This window comes from Pimephales promelas, chromosome 14 (assembly GCF_988280905.1).
Source record: "Pimephales promelas chromosome 14, fPimPro1.hap1.1, whole genome shotgun sequence".
NCBI classification, from domain to species: domain Eukaryota; kingdom Metazoa; phylum Chordata; class Actinopteri; order Cypriniformes; family Leuciscidae; genus Pimephales; species Pimephales promelas.
In genome coordinates, this window is record NC_142782.1 from 17,109,419 (window position 1) to 17,130,677 (window position 21,259).

At 38.3% G+C, this 21,259-nt stretch overlaps 1 protein-coding gene across 6 annotated transcripts in view; it reads left to right on the forward strand.

The window, feature by feature from the left end:
* gapvd1 (GTPase activating protein and VPS9 domains 1) overlaps positions 1-21,003 on the forward strand; it is a 43,390-nt gene extending 22,387 nt beyond the window's left edge. The window contains exons 8-29 of one of the 6 annotated variants that reach the window (XM_039681225.2): positions 361-441; positions 1,479-1,633; positions 1,754-1,883; positions 2,185-2,310; positions 2,437-2,610; positions 5,036-5,161; positions 6,639-6,773; positions 8,758-8,877; positions 9,312-9,389; positions 10,114-10,460; positions 10,927-11,014; positions 12,087-12,119; positions 12,836-12,907; positions 12,991-13,122; positions 13,943-14,072; positions 14,186-14,298; positions 14,959-15,118; positions 15,298-15,485; positions 16,255-16,468; positions 16,815-16,887; positions 16,969-17,166; positions 18,904-21,003. In XM_039681225.2, coding sequence (XP_039537159.2) covers positions 361-441; positions 1,479-1,633; positions 1,754-1,883; positions 2,185-2,310; positions 2,437-2,610; positions 5,036-5,161; positions 6,639-6,773; positions 8,758-8,877; positions 9,312-9,389; positions 10,114-10,460; positions 10,927-11,014; positions 12,087-12,119; positions 12,836-12,907; positions 12,991-13,122; positions 13,943-14,072; positions 14,186-14,298; positions 14,959-15,118; positions 15,298-15,485; positions 16,255-16,468; positions 16,815-16,887; positions 16,969-17,166; positions 18,904-19,044 — 3,014 coding nt within the window. In that variant the 3' untranslated portion in view covers positions 19,045-21,003. Of the gene's footprint in view, positions 1-360; positions 442-1,475; positions 1,634-1,753; positions 1,884-2,184; positions 2,311-2,436; positions 2,611-5,035; positions 5,162-6,638; positions 6,774-8,757; positions 8,878-9,311; positions 9,390-10,113; positions 10,461-10,926; positions 11,015-12,086; positions 12,120-12,835; positions 12,908-12,990; positions 13,123-13,942; positions 14,073-14,185; positions 14,299-14,958; positions 15,119-15,297; positions 15,486-16,254; positions 16,469-16,814; positions 16,888-16,968; positions 17,167-18,903 lie in introns of all 6 variants that reach the window. The other 5 variants (XM_089119532.1, XM_089119531.1, XM_039681250.2 and 2 more) reach the window with 5 other exon arrangements.
* Positions 21,004-21,259: the final 256 nt, after the last annotated feature.

Genomic DNA, 21,259 nt, shown 5'->3' on the forward strand with positions numbered 1-21,259 from the left:
CTCAGAGAAAAAAAAAATATTGATTGAGGTCTGAGAAAAGTTGGATTTTAAATAATTTAAATGTATTTCATTAAATCTGGAATTTTTTTTTGTTTTGTTTCGGCACTGTTACCGTAGCAATATTCTAACTCGTATTCAAATCAGTTACTTACGAACATTGCACATGCTGGAGCAGAGCTAATATCTCTTCTGTACAACCCACAAGACATGGGCAATAGTTGATGGTCTTATGTTAACTAGTGTTTGTTCTTACACTCATTAACTGATCTTTTACACCGTTTATCTTATCCACCAACTCTCTGATTTCCCCCTTCTGTCTTTTCAACCTTTTTTTCTTGCCTTGCTGCCAATGATCATCAGGACAACAGTTGGCAGCCATAACGTGTTGGGAGCCCTCTGCCACTGCCCTGTCCGCTCATATACCCTTAGTAACCCCATTTGGTGGGTAACACTGTCGCTCCGCCATGAACGACATGTACAATTACCTCCGTCCACTCATAGCTTCTTATCGCTTCACCCATGCTTTGACAGTGGTCACTATGGCCCTGTTTACACCTGGTATTAAGATTTTAGTTGATCGGTCTGTGGCTATCAGAGCAGAAAGGAAAGCTGATGGTCTCCGTATGTTTTTTCGTCGTCTCCGGGCATGCCCATTCTGTATGTAAATTGCGCAAGCTTATTTTGTCCATTAGATCGAAAGATCTGAAAAACAAAAAAATACATTTACCTGACCAAAGACCCTCCCATTGAAGAAATCAGGAGGTAAGTGGTTAGATTAAAATAAGTGTAAACAAGTGATCCGATCAACCAAAACACATCTAAATACCAGGTGTAAACAGAGCCCGTGTATGCAGTGTGTGTCCCTGCTATACAAGTCACTTCTGCTGTAACACATCTGGACTGCAATAGTTGCCCACTAGTGATATAAATGTAGTTGTAGTTGCTCAGACAAGCCAAACTGTTTATACAGAGCCTGTGTGTGTCCCTGCTATACAATTCACTTCTGCTGTAACACATCTGGACTGCAATACTTGCCCCTAGCGATATAAATGTAGTTGCTCAGACAAGCAAAACTGTTTATGAGTGTCATACATTTTGTAAAATGTAGCCTACCTGCAACTTTTTCCACTGTATTCCAGCTGTTTTCTTCATTTGATTTGTTTGCTTTGCCTTATCCAGTTTCAATTCAAATTTTAAGACCGATTCTGTACAAAAGGTCCCTCCAAAAAGGTTTCATAATCCATAAAAGAGTGACATTCCACTTTTCGAGCAGTATGTAGCATCACTATATTGGCACACAGTTTGTTCACTCGCATATGTACTTGTTGCCATTTAAAGATGTTTTTGAGCATTTGTGAGTGATAATGCACATGCAGGCTTTCATTGTGTTTTTTAGGCTTCTGCTAACAGCATTCGCTGTCTTGCATTCCTCTAACCCTAACAGTTTGTCTCCATTCCCCTTCTTCTTCACCCAGCAGGCTCTCGCAGCCGAAGCCGATCCAACATGGCCCAGGAGGGTGAGATTGAAGCTAGCTCCCAGGAGTCTCTGCAGGAGGTCACGCCTGAGGAAGTGCTGGTCATCTCGTTCGGATCCTCACAGCAGACTGTACCTGGGATGATGTCAGAAAACGAGGTCTGACGCTATAGTCATTATTCCATATGCTATGATGGTCAAATGGTATTGTAGTTAACAAGCACTGGTGATTATATAGATAGTGATGTTGGTATGTGACTGCTGTGTCTATGTACGCAGGTTCTGACTCTGAATCTTGGAGATGGTGGACAAGGAGATGCCCCTGTCGATGACAACAAACTGCACGGCAAGCCTGACAAAACGCTGCGCTTCTCACTTTGCAGTGACAACCTGGAGGGCATTTCTGAGGGTGTGTTTTCACCAGACAACCAGCAGATGGTTCTCTTGTACATAAACTGTTCCATAATCCACCTGGCATTTTCTTTTCTTTCCTATGGTCTTTGTAAGAGAAATTTGTGAAAAACAAATATAGTATTTTTTATTTTGTTTTATAGACATTTTATGATTTCCAAACATTCCTTTGTAGTTAATAGACCTGTTAATTTACTACAGTTTTTTGTTTTTTTAGAAATTTTGTTGCAATAATTTGATAAAACTATTAACTATTAAAACTATGTTAGTGAAAATTAATAATTGTGTTCTGTCGGTAGGCCCATCTAACCGCTCCAATTCAGTTTCTTCTTTGGACTTGGAGGTGGAGTCTGTGTCAGAAGGAGGGCCCGGGCCATCTGGTAGTAATGGTGCAGAGGCCTTACAACTACTGGAACATGAACAGGGTGAATTTGTGTTTTAAAGTATTTTATCCCCCAAAAATCTGTAGCAACAAACTAAATTGCATTCACAAGAGCTTTTAGGTTAAAGTCGCAAAGCTTGATTTTTACTCTGGGTTTTCCGTCATGTAGCCACTACGCAGGATAATTTAGACGATAAACTGCGCAAGTTTGAGATACGGGACATGATGGGCCTGACAGATGATCGAGACATTTCTGAGACGGTCAGTGAGACTTGGAGTACTGACGTCCTGGGCAGTGACTTCGATCCCAACATGGATGAGGACCGTCTGCAGGAGATTGCAGGTATGAGTTTATTTCAGGAGATCTCACACTCATGGCTACAGTTATAAGGTTATGCACTTTATAGATCTTATTAAGTTTATATAACAATAAATAGTAATGATTTCCTAACATTTTGTTTAGGATTCATGTGCAAATTATCATCTTACAGTGAGATAAGTTTCTTTTTAACATATTAGCCACCATACCCATTACTGCCACCTTGTGGTTAGCTGTATGTTTGCACTTCTCAATTAAGGAGCTATAGAGTGAACTTTAAAGTGTCTGTTAGTCTCCTTTAGTAGTGCCATAGTAATTACAATGGATTGTGTTACTGTAATTATTTTTGAGGTTTTACTATTGTAGCTCTTGTAACAAATCATGTGCATGATTACATATGTACTATATATGTGCGTGTGTATATATGTATGTATATAAATATATATATATATATATTATGTGTGTATATATGTATGTATATATATATATGTATGTGTGTATATATATATATATATATATATATAAATAAATAAGGGTAATGTATTTGTTCCACCTCTCAGTGTTGACTAAAATTAATTTTCTAGGTTTATTTAGTTCATGCTTTTCTGCATTGAGATACAGCTATAGGGTTAGGGTTAAGGGTTTTGACTCAAACATGTTATGTACAGCGTGATTTGCAGACCAACCGCTTCTCATTTCATTCGATCACATTCCATCTCTCTCGTCTTTCAGTCAACTCACTCCCTCCACCCCTTCTTTTCTCTCTGTTCCCTTGTCTTCCATGTTCTCTCTCTTTCTCGCCTCCCTCTCTCTGACATTCACACAGTCCCTGCAGTCTTATTGACCTTGGTTCCTTCTCATTTGCATCCTCCATTTTTCATTCCTCGGAATATGGCGTTGGGGGACTTTTCCATCATTAAGTGAATTTACAGCGATTTCCTTATGTGTTTTCTCCGAGGGATTGGGTTATGAGATACACATTAAATATCCATTAATACCTCATTATCCCACTGATAAGATTACCATGATAATGAGGCAGAAATTCTAATTGTTTCACTACTGCGGGTGCCACTCATTTAATCATGCACCTGAAAGACGGGCGGCCCAGAGCCCCTGCCTCACTCACTGTAAACAGGGCCAGCGGGGGAAAGCTCTCCAGCAGGCCCACCAAACCTGCCCTCGTGTGCGCATGTATGTGGGGAGAAGTGACCTGCAGAGAGCTTCATATGGAGCGCTCATGATCTCTGCTTCCGGCCGACCATCAAACCCCCCCCCCCCCCCCCCTGCCATGCTAGCTGTTCACTCCCCCCCTTTCCCGCTCTCCATCTCCATTCTTCTGCCTTGTTAGGCGTTAGCTCCTGTTGGGAGTGTTTCGGAGAGAGGAGGTGCTGTGTGGGATGCCGGTTGAGAGAATAATGAGGTTATGAGTGATGCTCTGCTCGATCCACACCTCAAAGTCACAACCCTGATGATGCCGCATGTGTGTGTCGTCTGCGTCTGTGTGCGAGGGAGGCTGCAATTAACCTTTGGTCATCCCTGTCGTAGTCCGCCTACTTGCTGCTTTAGATCAGAGATGCCTCATGCCCATGTATTTCTAATGTGTGTGTAGGGCTGGCACAATTCAATTCCAGTTCGCATGCGTGTAATTCAATTTAATTTCAGTTTGATAATGATTCATTTTGATAGAATTTAGGTACAGTACATTTCAATTTTTACTAATGCTGTAAACTATACAGGGAGCCCTGTCAGTTGGTAAAAACTATAATAATGTTTCTACTCGAATTAGTTTTTAAATCTAGCCTAAACATTCAAACGTTGGCTGTCTCATAACTTGTTTTCATGACAAATTTATTCAGACATGCATTAAATATTGAAGAACAGTTTAATAAAAAATATAATTAATGTGTAATTTAGTGCATGTTTAGCAAAATGCTCCTCTCTAATGTTAATATTGTTTAAAAGCTGTTTTATTGAAGTCTTGAGAAACTGATTAAGTGATAACATAATACAACATATTACTTATCTGTAAGTTGTATTGTATCATTCAGCATACCTTCTGATGTTTGTTTATGTTTATTTTATGCTGTAACTAGTAGTAAAGCAGAAGAGATTATCAGGTTGCGTGTGCTCGGTGCTGCTGCTTCGCTTCAACTGATGTGCTACAACAATCTGTCACGCAACAATAAAGAGTGCCAAAACAGAATTGTTTGAATTTCATGATAAAATGGACAGAATTTGAAAGCGGAGACTTTTTTCATATCAAAAGTAACAAAGCACAAATCTTATTGTGATTTATTGGATGGTAAGCACGCTTAAAATAATTTTTATTTAAGGTTTGACGAAAATACTGTGATTTAAGAATCAATATCGGTTCATCATAATGAGAATCGATTAAAGTCAAGAAATCAGTATTTTCAACCAAGCCCCTGTGTATGTGTTCTCCTCTCAGGGGCAGCGGCGGAGAACGCTTTGGGCAGCTTGCTGTGTTTGCCGGTGCTTCTGGACCCGTATGGTTCTACCATCTCTGAGACAACGAGCGAGGCGTGGAGCGTGGAGGTTCTGCCAAGTGACTCAGGTGAGAACTAAATGCATACAAGAATAGTTTAGTGAGTAAGGCTGCTCATGTACTGGTGATCTCTCTCAGAGCGTTACTAATCAGTTTCGCATTTACTCAAGAGAGTCTTTATTATTAGTACCACAGCTGCAATTAATTAATAAAGTACTAATGATTTGCATTACTGTACTAAAATTTGGTTTATTTTCCCCAAATAAAGGATTGTGTGTTCCCTTTTGTCACTACCAAAACAATGTGTACATGTTTCGGTCATGACTTTTTCAGTAGTGACAATTTTAGATATTTTTGAGACTAGCTCAAAGATGCTAGTCAGTACATGGTTACCTAGCACAATTCTGAACATTTGACCACACATAAAAACATTTTATGGATTAACACCCAAAAAAGTTTGCTTAATTGTAGAAAAAAATGTGTTTGCTAGTGACGTTCCTTAAAGTTAAACACAGATTTTCAGACTTCAGGACACATTTACCTCAAACCGATGGTACACAGGAATGTTTACTAATCAAAAATGTAGGGGTGTGGTCAAAATCAGTCACAGCCAAAAAACCATTTCGGTAGTGACATGAACATGCTCCCGTAAAGTTTCATTATTTACAAAGAAAATATATATATTTTTCATTTTGCGTTTCTTAAAAAATATCCTTTTTTTTATTTTTTTTATTAAACATTTAATTAAAAAATATCACAAGTTGAAATTTAGTGGTTGGGGTTCAGGACAGCCAATTGAAAAGTACCCAGTAAATTATGATTTTATATATATTAATAAAGCTTACTAATATTTTAAATATTATTGTGGAATTCAAACTACATTTTGAATACCTAAATGCTAAATACTTAAAGGTGATGTTTTGTGTCAAAGCATTGGAAGTGTGCTTTGGGCCTTTTAGTGTCAGTGCAGCCTGATAGACTTGCTGATGTTAAAAATCCCTAGTTTAAAACTTTTATTACATTCTACAGGCTATGTTACATTTTTTGTTTGTTTTTAATATTTGAATTAATATTTAGCTTTTTAATTGAACAAATTTGTTCAGTAGCATATTAGTTTTCGTTGTGGTTTTGACAATTTTCACATGGTATTAGTATCCACTACTGAAATGTGTTTTTTTTTTTTTCATTTCATCACTAATAATGGTCTTGTAAACAAGGCTAATTATCTTATGAATCATACAGTTGTGAATAAGAAAGTAAAACAACACTGTGCCAGTATCAGGCATACGGCAGTCTGTGTGTGGCCTTGTCTCCCTGCCCGTTTTGCATCACAAACGTAGGAAAGAGAGAATGAGTGATTGTTTTTTTGCTTTTCTGGGGTTTGCTTCAGTTCGAGGCGGTGGAAAAGTAGACTCCGAAGACCAATTGAAACCTGCATTATTACAAATGAGAACGTAAATGAGAGCCCTCCACGGGGATGCCCTGAGTGTCTTTGTGTGTGTGTGTGGATACACGGTTTTCTACAGTTAATGAATCTGTGTTGCAGAAGCTGCAGATCTGAAGCAGGAGGAACGCTTGCAGGAGCTGGAGAGCTGCTCCGGTGTGGGAAGTACTTCAGATGACACCGAGGTCAGGGAGGTCAGCTCCCGACCCAGCACCCCGGGACTCAGCGTTGTTTCAGGTACACATAGACAGAAGCTTAAAGGCCCCGATATACTCACGGTGAAGTTTTTTTTGTTTTGTTCTTGGCTTAGGGGTAAAAAGAAGTTTGAAAAACCTTTGCAGTGACATACATTTAAGTGAATATCCCAAAGCTGTCCATGCTGCTGAGAGCGACACTTAGATGGAAATGTTTATATGTGCTGCATCCTTTCCTCTCAATAACAAAATAAACAGTTAAGAAAGCATCTGATCATTGCGGCGTGAATCTGTTTGCATACGGATATTTAATTCGGCTCTCCGGTAGTCACATTGCATTTATTTACTTAGCACTTTATACAATAGATTACTTTAAAGCAAGCACCTTAACAATAATAAGCATGAAAATTTACTTGGAACTGAAATTTCTTCTATAAAGCAACTTTACAGTGTGTTTGTTTTTACTTGCGTCTCACTTTGGCCCTCTCCACACTCCTGCGTTTTCGTTTAAAAACGGAGAATTAAAACAAATACGTTCTCCGTCCACACCAGCATTTTATCTGCGTGTTAGAATTGATCTCCGTCCACATTAAAACGACCATGTGACCATTCACCAATACTGGGCATGCGCGTGCCGGTGTAAACAGGAAACGGATTGACTATTCCTCAGATTTGATGAAGAAGAAAGTAACGTTAGCTACCTCTGCAAAGATTAGAAATGTCAAATACCGGAGATTTCTTTTCATGGACTGACGACGAGGTTGTTTTTGTATGTTTTCTTACGGGGACGGGTCATGTGATGGGTGGCTGACGAATCAGGGAAGGACACTTCACGACTGATGACACCCAATCATAGAGCCGAGCGTGAGCCTCTGCGTCGTTGGTTCTAAAGTCCTCCGGTTTGTCCCGTCTTCACTAAAACGCCCTTCGGAGATTCAAAATGCAAAACGGAGCTGCATCGTTTTTAAGCTTCTCCGTTTTAGTTCTTCGTTTTTTCCGTTTTAGTCTGGACAAGAGGTGCAAACGTAGCGAAAGGTCTCCGTTTTTAAATGAAAACGCAGTAGTGTGGACGGGGACTTTGACGGTCTGAACAGAACTTAATCAGAGAAGATTTTCATGTCAAAGAAGGCGGAGCTTCAGAGTCACACCTACCTATTGCATAAATGCCACAGACAAATGGGACTTTGAAGGTGTTTACCAGCTGTAGCAAACTTTTTCCGGAAAGTTCTCTTTGGCAATCTGTTTCAAACAACCAAAACAAACTTTGTTTTAGCCTGATTTTGTTCAAAGTGAGGTTATATCAGAGCCTCAATTGTCTAAATGTGTTCAAATGAACGTTCACAGTCAGTCTGGAATCAGAGATTTGAGTAAGCATGAGCTTGCAGCATTCAACAAACCCAAAGGTTTAAATATCCCGCTTACTTGTCACATTTAAATTTGAGTCCCTGGCTCGCAGAGTACTTTATTCAGTGGCTCTTCTGCCGTGACATTGTGATGAAGACGAAGAGCCAGGTAACACAACGGCAAGCTCCCGACCGACTCCTTGTGGGGAGTTTTCCCTGAGGACTTTTGCAGATGGATTGCCTTTCCCTTCCTCTTTCGTTCATTCTTGCCGTTTGCATCTCTCGTCTACCTACTCTGACCTCCCTGGGGATTCTCCTGCCCTCTTTGTGTGCTCAAGGGAGCATTGGTGTGGTTTCCCTGCTTCCATGAGGAGTTTGAAATGAGATTGGCTGTTCAACTTGGCCACCACTCAATCACCTATGTACTAGACTTTTGCTTACTATCTGAACTATTTTGTATACCTGAGAGAAATATACATAGTCAAACTCTAGGCTTGTTTTGCAAAGGCAGCAGAAAATATATATACTTTTTTCATCATTATTTTGTTCTTTGTATAAGAGGAATGTCATGCCAAAGTTTCCTCTTTGACAAACCAAACTACTTTATAGCTCTGAAGGTAATATGTTTGCCTCTGTGATTTATAGTTTGAGGTTTTGCTGATTTGTTACATATTGTTTGTGCAGGCATCAGTGCCACGTCAGAGGACATCCCCAATAAGATTGAAGACCTACGCTCGGAGTGCAGCTCAGATTTTGGAGGCAAAGACTCCGTGACCAGTCCAGATGGAGAAGACTCTGCTCATGGTACAAACACACACTCAAGTTACTGATTTGGCACATACACACTGTGCTTTGTACAGAATTTTAAGATCAGTGCATCTGTATTTTCCCAGTCAACTTATGTTGCACACCAGTTTATCTGTGCACATAAGTGCCCTGGAAAACAGATGGCAAAAAGCGTTATGCTGACATATCAGATGTTTAATGAAAATAAAAGTCAGAGGAACATACATACACAATAACTTGGTTGTGTCTTTAAGTTGAAAATTCATAATTGTATGATTTGTGAGATATCAAGACTTTTTTTATCTTCAGACATAAAATATGTTTTTCATCACTATTAAATTTCATCCTGCACAGCTGTTGAATTTGTTTCTTGGGATGTCTGGTGTGGGACTATCCTTTGTCACTCATTTACTTCTTCCTCTATCCACTCCTCCATTCTTCCACCTCTCTAGGAGCTCACAGTCTATCCTGTGCACCCTCTCATGCAGATTCACTGCTGGCCATGTTCGATCCCCTCTCCTCTGGAGAAGGTAATGTCACTTCCCAGCATGCACTGCTGTTGAATGCAGTACTTACACATGTAAGATCTAGAAAGGAGTGCCATTAATGTGCCTAATGACAAGAGCCCACTAAACAGCATGTGCACTGTGAAATAGAGGAAGCACTTGCCAGATTTGCACTCTATTACGTCCCTTTCTGGTAGAATAAGGGGTTATATTATATTGGTTTTTAAGGGCTAAACTTGATTTGTTTCTGCCCAAGCCCACAAATCCACAATGGAAAGTTGTGTAAATGTGTTGGAGAGACATTGTGAGAATCTGTGTGTGTGGGGCAAGGTGAGGGGATGACAGGTTGCTAGACCTCACTGCAGGCGTTTTGGCTCAGCAGCCCGTCCCCACTGAGATAGTGGCACAGGGCTGGCATTGGAAGGCACACAGCAGAGATGCTGTACCCTTGGAACAGGTGGCCTACTTTCACCTGAGGTCTGTCTGACTCTGACAGCTTTTTCAAGCTTTCTAGCATACACACACACACACTACTGCTGACGGTATGCATTTAACCTTTTTTATAAATGCCAGTTGAACAGAAGTCATGTCACGACCCTGGCGTCGAGTTTTGTTTGTCAAGAGCTGGCAGTTAAGTCACAAATACCACAGCTCAAAAAGTTTTTCTCACTGGTATCGAATTTAGCCATTGACATTATTTAAATCCAAATGCAAGGACCCTCTGATTTTGGATCAAATGGCTTTGCAGGTTCAACCACCGGCACCATCGTCCGGCCCAAGGTGCACTATCCCCGGCCCCCTCATCCTCCCCCTGACCCGCCCATTCCAGAGGCCAGTATTATGAGCCACCAGGAGCCTCGCCCGCCGCTCTTTGCTCCCCACCTGGCACAGGGTGACCTGGAGCATCCCAAGCAGAGGCACTCTTACCCAGAAAGGCTGGTGAGAAGCCGCAGCACAGATGTGGTGTCTGCTGGCCGGAGACCCAACAGCGATCCTGGACTGAACCGCAGGACCATGATGGAGGAGAAAGACACGGCTGGGGCTTTCTCCACAGGCCCCACCTCTTCTCCCAGCAAGGATTCCCTCAAAGGAGAGGTGAGCAAGATGAATTAATGCCTTATTAATGCAATCTATGAATTAATGCATACTTGCTGAGTAATTTCTTTGTATTTATTTCTGACCCCAAACTTGTAAATGGTAGTTTACAGTATATAAAAATTCTGGATTTTTACTAATTAAATGAATTTGAGTGAATTATCTGACAACCATCTGCATTATTTTATAAATTGTTTTATGTATTTGTTAAAAAAAAAAAAAAATATATATATATATATATATATATATATATATATATATATTCCACCATCTTCCTCTATGTAACAATTTTCATTTCTGGACCTAAAAAAAATATACCATTATCTACTCAAAATTATCTTTACTTTGTCAGTCAAACTCATTTTCTTTTTTTTCAGGGTTTGAGTTACTTGAGATCAAGTAATTGACACAATTTAAATGTTTGAGTGAACAACTACTTTAAATAACTGTTTTTGTATGCATTCAGTCTGAGGATAGAAAGGACAGTGATGATGAGAAGTCTGATAGGAACAGACCCTGGTGGAAGAAGCGCTTTGTTCCTGCCATTCCTAAAGGTGAGGATCGCAAATCTTTTTTTTTTTTTTTGTACATGCTTGCTTTTATCCTGTGGATTAATGGCTTGAAAATTTAATTGAAATTATAAATTGCTTGCATAGGGAAAAAAAAGTATTCCGTTTGAGTGGGGGAAAAGTGATGATAACATCTACTTTTATTATTGGCTTAATTGGATTTATGGCAATAATTTTGAAAACGCTAATATTTTCTGATGATAGTATACTGCCATTGTCACTGCTGTAATGTGCATCCCTACAACTACAAGACTTCTTTAAACATGGAAAACACTATCCATGTTATTCCAGTTCTGTATGTGATCACTATTTCTATTTGGAGAATAATTTCTCTTTGTGATTATTGGCTGACCTTTTCTTACAGATATTTAACAGTTAAACACTAAATAGGTTTTTGTTTGGACAAATTATCTGTACACTACCATTCAGTTTTTTCTTTTTTTTTATAGAAATATCTTATGCTTCTTCATCTTATGCTCACAAAGGCTGGATTTATTTGATTAAAAATACAGTAAAACATTGATATTGTGAAATAGCATTACAATTTAAAATATTTTTTTTATGTTCATATATTTTACAATGTAATTTATTTATTCTTGTGATGGTAACATTTTTAGCATTATTACTCCTGTCTTAAGTGTCACATAATCCTTCATAAATCATTTTATTATGCTGATTTGCAACTCAAAAAAACATTTCTTATTATTAGTATGTACTGTATATGTACTAATAGTATGTATATTTCTGTGTGCATATATATATATATATATATATAACAATTCTTTGATAAATTGCAAAGTTAAAAATAACAGCATTTATTTAAAATAGAAATCTTTATGAATTTCTTTACTGTCACCTTTGATCAATTTAATGCATGTTTACTAAAAAAAAAATACTGACCCCAAACTTTTGAACAGTCAAACTCCCAAATCGACACAGCACGAAGCGATCTAACTTTCTGACGCTCATTAACAATTAACATTTAGCATGGCTTGGGTGAAGAGTTTGTGTTTGTGACCCCCAACCCTGTCTGTTGCTGTCTGTGTTCCTCACACAGTGCTCTATTGGACTGCAGAGGGTGAACTCCCAGGTAACCCACTCTTCAAGCTCTCTCCCACTCAATCTAGTGCTGTACAACAGCGGCCCCAATTTGCACTAGAGCCCGTAGACTCCTCCTTTCCAGTTTGTGACATGACGCAATCGAGCTTCATCTTTTCATTCATGCAGCTATTTTGGTTTAACATGGTTTATTTTGCAGTGGTTGAACTCTATAAAAGGACATTTGCTGAAATATGCAGTTGAAAAATATGCGTAATTTACTGTAGGAACCAAAACTATCAGTACCTTGGTTACAAGTCAAAACTAAAATAAAAATGTATTATATAAAGTATTCTACTTTTTAACCGAAAAAGCATATTGCAATACCATAATAGCATATTGCTGTTTGTTCTTGGTATCGAGATACCAATATTGGTAACTACAGGTTTTTTTTTGCTATTGTAACCTCTTTTTTTCTCTATTTTGCACAAAGCCTAAATTCACATGAAGCATACACATGACATTCTGCAGCACAAAGCTCCACATCTGTGTGTTTGCACTTTGTAGTGACATGCTTCCTGTTTTAGTTCCCCATTACTAAACCTTTGATTGTGGCTTATGTGTGGAGCAAAAGCATTCTAAGCATGTTTATTCTTTTGCCACAATGGACTGGAGAGAGTCCGTGTCTTGAGCTTCGCGTTCTCATAGTAACACAACTGCAGCGCTCCTGTGTTTTGTGAGAATAACGGCTTCTGCTCATCTCTGCAGTGCCGATTGCGGGGCTCCGAAAGCGGGACAAGCCAGAAAAAGACGAGCAAGGAGCAGAGAGGGTCCCTCAAGGTCTGCACACACTTAACTTCATCATACATTCTCTTCAACCATTGTCCACATTGATCACGTGTGTGCATTTTTGTGTATCTCAGATGAGCATTCAATGCTCAGACAGAACTCTAAGACCCAGTCAGCAGAGGCAATAATGGACAAGTACATCAGGTACATGGAGAAACGTCCCGCCCACAGTGATGGAGCAGGTTCTGGAAACTATATTGGACAAGGTTTGCCAAATAACAATATTCATATTCATAATATACACTCTCTTTCTTCAGGGTTGAGGAGTAAATAACTTGAGTAAAATTAGTGATGCTTCTAAGTTAACATTTTTTAGCAGTGTGATTGCAGTTCAGTTGTTTTAAAGAGACCATATGCTGTCCAATAACAAACTACTTTTTACAGCAAACACACAAACACATTGTCCTCTCATTTGTAGCATTATCCAATTAATTTAAACCTGCCATAAAATAGCCCATAAAGCTGGCATGTCAACAAACTTAGATACGACTACAAGAATAATTCATCAGTGACTAGTTAATCTGTCATATTTTATATAAAATGGGAAAATTAGATCTTTTCTTGTTGTATCAGTTTTGTTTTAGTTTATTGCTGTCACACTTTTGTCCCTAACAGCTTCATGTAGTTCGCTACCTTTTGTTAGTAGCTTATATCGTAGTCTTGAAAAGGAAATACTTGCAGATTTTTCCCCCGGTAACTATTCCGCTTACTTTCTTTTAAGGTGTCCTACATTTAATTACTGAATAATATTATTTGACAACATATACTTACTATAGGGTTGGGTTTAGGGTTAGTTGCATGTAATCAAGCATAATTTACTGTTATTACCGGGGTAAGCACGTGTAACAAGGAAACTGTAAATTAAGTGTTACCACTGGGGAAACTATTTATATTATCCTCAAATTAAAGTAGTTAAAGACCTAGCACTATTTATTATGCTTTCTACCCACATCTGTTAGACATAAATTATCACTGGTACAATTTGTTTTCTGCTGTTTTGTAACTCTTTTGCTCTGTGTGTTACAGAGTCTTGTAGAGAAGGAGACAGTGAGCATGACTCTCCTAAAGATGAAGTACTGCAGAACATCTCTGCCGATGACCTTCCAGACTCTGCCAGTCAGACAGCACCACCTCAGGACAAGACGTTCTCCTTTAGGTCACTCAGAAAAACTCTCTATCTCAGTCTAAATCTCAGTTAGAAACCAAAATGGCAATGAACATTTAACACAATCAGACTGATAACCTGCCATGTCTGTTTCTTCTCTGCAGTGATATTAAGAAAAAGCTTCGCATGGCGCTATGCTCTGCAGATTCGGTTGTGTTTCCCATCATTCCACCTGCAACAACACGTAACGGCCTCCCGGACCATGCAGATCCTGAAGGTTCCTATTACCCATATTATCTTCTGTTATTTATCCTTATTAATAATAATACTTTTTATAGACCATTTTGCAAAATGTAAACAAAACAAGCAATTCCTGTTTCATTTTTTTAATACTACATAAAAGCTGGGATAAAATACAACCAACAGAACATATAAAAGTGAATCAAAAAGTTAAACAAACAACTTTAAGATTTTTTCTTTACATGTGAAATAAAGAAAACAGTTACAAACTGAAACAGGAAGTGTTTCTGGACCAGTGTTTACATCTTGCAAAATGGTCTATAGCAAATATATTTACTTTTATTCATTTAGCTGACGCTTTTATCCAAAGCGACTTACAATTGCTTTATATGTCAGAAGTTGCACGCCTCTGGAGCAACTTAAGTGTCTTGCTCACAGTGGATTCAAACCCAGGTCTCTCACAACAAAGGCATGTGACTTATCCACTGCACCATCACCACCCCCTATATTAAATTATCTCTTACTACTACTACTAATTATTATTATTGTCATCATCATAATGGTAGTCTTCAGTCCTATTTAAAACAAACCTTTTGAAATAAAGTCTGCTCGTGGGGTGAAAGTAACTGTTCCGCAGGTTCTGAGGTTCAAAACGCTGTGCATTTATGTCTGGCCCCTGTCTCCCCTCTCTCCTCAGACAACGAGATCGTGTGCTTTCTGAAGGTGCAGCTGGCGGAGGCCATTAACCTGCAGGATAAGAACCAGATGGCTCAGATCCAGGAGACTACGCGCTGCGTCAGCCACCTCGACCCCCGCACCTGCAGAAAACTGCTCACTGCCATGGCAGAGGACTACAGGTACACATTATTCTCTATCTCTCCATCTCTTAATGTCTCACTAACTTTCTGTCTCATTGTCTCTCTCTTTTCCTCACTTCTCTCAAACGCAGCAATGAATCACAATTTAATAAAAGATTGTGCTCACAGATTTTTGGGCATGACAACATAATGAACGCTGTGATGGTTTTGTGCTGCAGGAAGCGGGCTCCGTACATCGCCTATCTGACGCGGTGCCGGCAGGGCCTGCAGACGTCTCAGGCTCATCTGGAGCGACTCCTGCAGAGAGTGTTGAGAGATAAAGAAGTGGCCAACCGCTACTTTACCACTGTCTGTGTCCGTCTGCTCCTGGAACACATGGAGTCTAAGATGCTTGACTTCATCAAAGGTTTATATGAATCTCTGTGCATATGAGAACTCACTTTTTGTGTTGATTGCCAAATCCTGATAAATCTAGTGCTTTATTTTAAATCATTCACATAAAAAAGGTGGATATTCGACCCAGCTGAGATCTCAAACTTTAATTACCTATCCATCGGGGCCAGTTCATTGGTTACAAAAATACATTTTTACAGCTACTACAATACATTGTTTTACCGCTACTAATTTTATAAATTAATTTATACATGGTTGGCCCTTTTCAGAGTATAGTGACTCATATTACACTACTATCTCTGCTGTTTAGCGGATTAATGGTGTCTAAGATTTTTAAACTGTTATATTGTGACATCTATTTAAAAACATTTTAAAATGTAATTTATTCCTGTGATGCAAAGCTGAATTCTCATCATCATCATCATTACACTAGTCTTCAATGTCACATGATCCTTCAGGAATCATTCTAATATGCCGATTTTGTGTAAATCATGCTAAATTCTTTCAGGATTCTTTGTTACGTATAGTATTATTTGTAATGTTTTATGATGTATTCATTTCTGTTAAAAAGTATTTGTAATTAAAATGGTATAATTTCATATAGACAGGCAAAGTAAATTAGCTGCATAGCTGCAGATGGTCGAAAATCAACAATATTGTCGTAATTCAACACAAATTTTTCAAATATATTTAATTAAACTATTAGCATTTCAGTGGTTGTGTGAAATGATAGATGAGACTTCTGTTTTTTTTTTTAATTCTGACTCTCTGTTGTTTCACAGCATTTCAGGGCTGCACAGCATCTGACGATAAGACAGCAGCCGTGGAGGATTTCCTGCGTTACCTGTATGGAGCCATGGCCCATGACGCCATCTGGCAGTATGCCAGTGAGGAGCAGCTCCAGGACGCCCAGATGGCCATCGAACGCAGCGTCATGAACCGCATCTTCAAACTGGCATTCTACCCCAATCAAGATGGGGACATCCACAGAGACGAGTGAGGAAACTGAAATATTCACTATGCGATCAAAATGTTCCTTATTCCTTTCCATGTTGATTCATACATTGTGTCCGAGTTAGATGTGACGCATCAAACGATCTCCTCTATACTAATCCTCATGTTCGACATTTTGTCAATCACATAATTTATATTATCTCTGGAGAGCCTTGCACAATGAAATATCATCAATCCAAAATCTTGTTCATGGCTGCATATTAAACTATAACAAAATCACTGTCAGTTGAAGCATATTTACTTTGCACAAGACTTATGCTCAACATAGTTTAGGACACAATTTTAGCATTTTAAATGTATTTTAATGGGATGTCTCCTTTTATTCAAGGCTTTTCCACGAGCACATTCAGCGTCTGTCTAAAGTGGTGACGGCCAATCACAAAGCCCTGCAGATCCCAGAGGTAACCGTTTGCTCTTTGTCTCAGAATATAGTTAGAAATGAAGACAGATTACTGCAATCGGATGTGTTTGAATCTGTGCAGGTGTATCTGAAGGAGGCACCATGGCCCTCAGCACAGGCTGAGATCAGGACCATCAATGCCTACAAGACCCCTCGTGATAAGGTGCAGTGTATCCTGCGCATGTGCTCCACCATTATGAACCTGCTCAGCCTGGCCAATGAGGACGCTGTACCCGGGGCGGACGACTTTGTCCCCGTGCTCGTCTTTGTCCTAATTAAGGTGAGTTAAGAGGCAAAACTATAGAGTGATATAATTCTGCTAATTGCATTAAGTGTGCTGTGTGTATTTTGTAACATTTCTAATAGTTGGCACTAAGGCTTTTTTGTCTTCTACGTAATAAAATATCCTTTGCTAGATAAAAATGTCTATTTAAAAGCAATTACAGTACATCCACAACATATGACTTCACTTCATTAAACTGCTTTTAAGATGTAATGGAAAAGTGGCACATCCTTCCAAATACAAGCAACAAACAGCAGGGTTCATTCCTTCGTCCTCTCGAATGCACGTTTCAAATGCTTAAAGTGAATTAAGCGTCAAAAGATTTTAATGGACACTAGTTATTTTTAGATTTGCTAAAATGGTTTAATTGTGTTAATATATTATTATTATTATTTATGGTTTTAAAGACAAACATTTTAAGAGCATTACGTACATTATGGCAAAAGTAAAAATCTGGGAAATGAGCGTGCACAAATAAATATCCATTATGATATGATACAAATGATAGAGAAAAAAATATAATAATAAAAAAATAATCTCAATATTAAGCATTAACCGATATTGTATTAATAAATGTTGCATCCCTGCTACAAATAAAATTTTATAGCATTTTTATTTTTTTAATTCTTTGTGAGGTTCATTTTAGATAGACGATTCAAAAGTTGGTTAGGTTTTGAATTTTTTTTAAAAGTCTGTTACACTCAATAAAGATGCATTTATTTGATCAAAAATAGTTTAACAACTGTAATATGAAATATTGAACATGAAATAACCCTAACATGAAATATAATGAAAATAACTGTTTTCTATTTAAATACATTTTAAAATTCCATTTTATTCCTGTAATGGCAAAGCTGTATTTTCAGGGATCAAGTGACTTTGGAGTCACATGATCCCTCAGAAATCATTCTTAATATATTCTGCTCAAGCAACATTCCTTATTATTATCAATGTTGAAAACAGTTGTGCTGTATTGTGCTTGTATTTTTCACGATTTTTTGACGAATAGAAAGTTTAAAAGAACAGCATTTACCTCTGTTCTTGGCACATCTTTTCTGACCGTAAACTTTTGAACACTAGTCTGCTTCAAGGTTAAAACTAGGGCTGGGAAACGATTAATCGCGATTAATCGCATCCAAAATAAAAGTTTGTGTTTACATAATATATGTGTGTGTAGTGTGTATAATTATTTTGTGTATATAAATACACACATATGCATGTATATATTTAAGAAAAATGTGTTAATATATCAAATATTTATATTTATGTATAATATTAATTTTGTATAAATCTATATAAAGTATATACATGCAAATATTTCTTAAATGTTTACATGCATTTGTGTGTATTTATATATACAAAATAATTATACACACTACACACACATATATAATGTAAACACAAACTTTTAATTTTGGATGCGATTAATCGCGATTAATCGTTTCCCAGCCCTAGTTAAAACCTCTAAAGTCTTCAGAAGCAAAACTAACATACTGATCCTTATGCTAGAGTTATTTTGTTTGCTTGCTGATGTCTAAGTTTTGTTAATTGTGTGTGAGTTTTTTTTTTTCTTCTCCCCTCCCCATACCTGTTTGTGTTTGCGACGCACACGCCCACACCAGATTTTCTAAACTTGTTAGTGTGCTTGAATGTGTAAGGATGCACAATGTGGGTGGTCAGATGTTATCTCGTGCGTTAATTCCCCCCTCTCGCTCGTTCTCTCCCCCCCTCCAGGCAAACCCACCCTGCCTTCTGTCCACCATTCAGTACATCAATAATTTCTACGCCAGCAGGCTGAGCGGGGAGGAGTGCTATTGGTGGATGCAGTTCACTGCCGCCGTGGAATTCATTAAAACCATCGACGATCGCAAGTGAAGCAGAACAGCCACCTGTATGGGCAGACTGTAGGAAGGAGAAAGAGAGCGAAAGAGAGGACAGCGCGGACGACTACTCTCCCCTTCATCGCAGCGAGGCATCGCCTCAGTCTGTGTAGCTGTACATAGAGACAAAAACAAGTTTAAAAGCGAATGAAAACAAATAATGCGGCCTGTGGCGACGTTGCCGCGCTCTACTGATCTCGCTTATAACCCACGTCTTTTTTCTGTAGTATCGGGGAGGTGTTGGGGCTTAGAATCAAATTTCATATTAAAAAGATTTAGCAAGTAATTAGCTATTAAAACATGCCTATCAAGTGAAAAAGGGACCAGGAACCACCGGCAACGATTATTTATAGGGACGCTTCAGAGGGCAATCCATGATTCTGTCCTTCTCGTATAAACCGTGCAATCTCACCCCATTCATAGCTAACAGTCATATCATAACGCATCACTATAGATGCTGCCAGTGTATGGATGTTACAGTTTATCAAATGAATCATGCCATTATTTTACTAGGGCAGCTTGTTCTATGAATGTAAGCAGTTGTTGTCATTATTGTACATTCATTCTTTACTACGTTTCCCAGACAATTTGGACAAAAGGGCCCACATATTTATATAAAATAAAATGTATTTATTACTTCACTCCTGTATTTAATGTTTTATTATATTCCATGAATTAGCTGTTGGGACAGGTGCACACGGTTCGGTTGAGGAAACAAGTTTAAGAGAAATTAAGACTCACTGAGAGCAGCTAAAATAGGGTGTTTTCACATTAGCGGATAGAGTTGTAAATTAGTGCCTTGCAAATATTTGCAGTAACTTGTTCTTTTCGTTTCTTGCATCTTCCTGGAAGTGAGGAAGCTGGATCTGTCAAAGTCAAGTCTGGCCAAACATCAGTATGCTAATAATAACCAACCTACAGTCGAAAGTACAACATGCCATAATATACAGTAGAAACACCCCACAATTGGATGATCGGTTTTGTGGATTGTTATTTGTGTTGAATAGTTGGAAAACTGACTGTGAGGTCTTACCAAATGGTCTCAGACAATAGTTACTGCTGTTGTCCCCGGAAAATACTTTTATTCAGTTTCATATTGACCTTTACTTGTGTTTAAAGTCCATGTATTGTTTTCGAAGTTCTCACTTTTCTAGGGTTAAAGTCATTGTTCTTTTTATAATGCAGTTCCCAAGTAAAACTTTGAGTTAGCAGGACTATTTTTCTCTATTTTGAGGTACACTTTTAGAGAAGAAAATGTACCTTTAAGGCAAAAAGAGCTTTTTATTGGGGAGTATCCTCAAAGGGGACCTTATTTACCCCTAAAAGCTTCATACTAGTTCCTTAGGGGTACTTATGACTACTAATATGCACCTTCTAGGGGTGTATAAGGTACAAACCAGCTCTCTTATGGGAACTGTCCCAGTGACAAGCTGTTTTACACCTAAAAGTAACATTTTTACACTTTTTTTTCTGCCAGTATATTGAGTGTTGATAGAACAAAGAACATTTTAACACTGTGGCATCATCAAAGTTTGCGGACTAGTATATTGATGTTGCTGAGGAGAACACATCGATGCGATTCAGGCTACCTCGTTTCATAATCCCATACGTTCTTCATAACAGTTTTTGCTGTTGATGTCGGCACAATATATTATTTAAACAGGAATGTAGTTATAGCTAAATTTCTCTTTATCATATCAGAACTTCCCAATAACATTTGCACTTGCATAGAACTAGGGCGAAATATCTGTACCCCTAACATTTTCTTTGTGGTTGTCTTGAGTTTCCCCATTTTCAAATCTGTCTCTTATTGTTGCTCCTAAAGATGTGTGAATATCTGAAAACATACTCTGGGTGTTGAGTTTGGTCCTAAATATAGTAGATGCACTTAGAACAATTAGTTCTACCTCCAACTGTGTATATAAAGGGATAAATAAAATTGTTGTAATATGCATTCTTTTCCTCTAGCTTTTGTTGCGTTTAGAGCCCTGTATATACTTGTTTTCCTTCTGATTTGAATGGCGCATGAACGCGATATCGTCGTTATCTCTCTCTCTTGCACAAACTGTAATACGAAGAGCATCAGCTACAAGACTTAATTTGCAGTGCACTTTGGAACAATGATAATCTGTATAACATTTATATTCTATATAATAGATCATTCAAATTCTATATAAATGGTATTACAGACTATCTTTGTTTTTACTTGT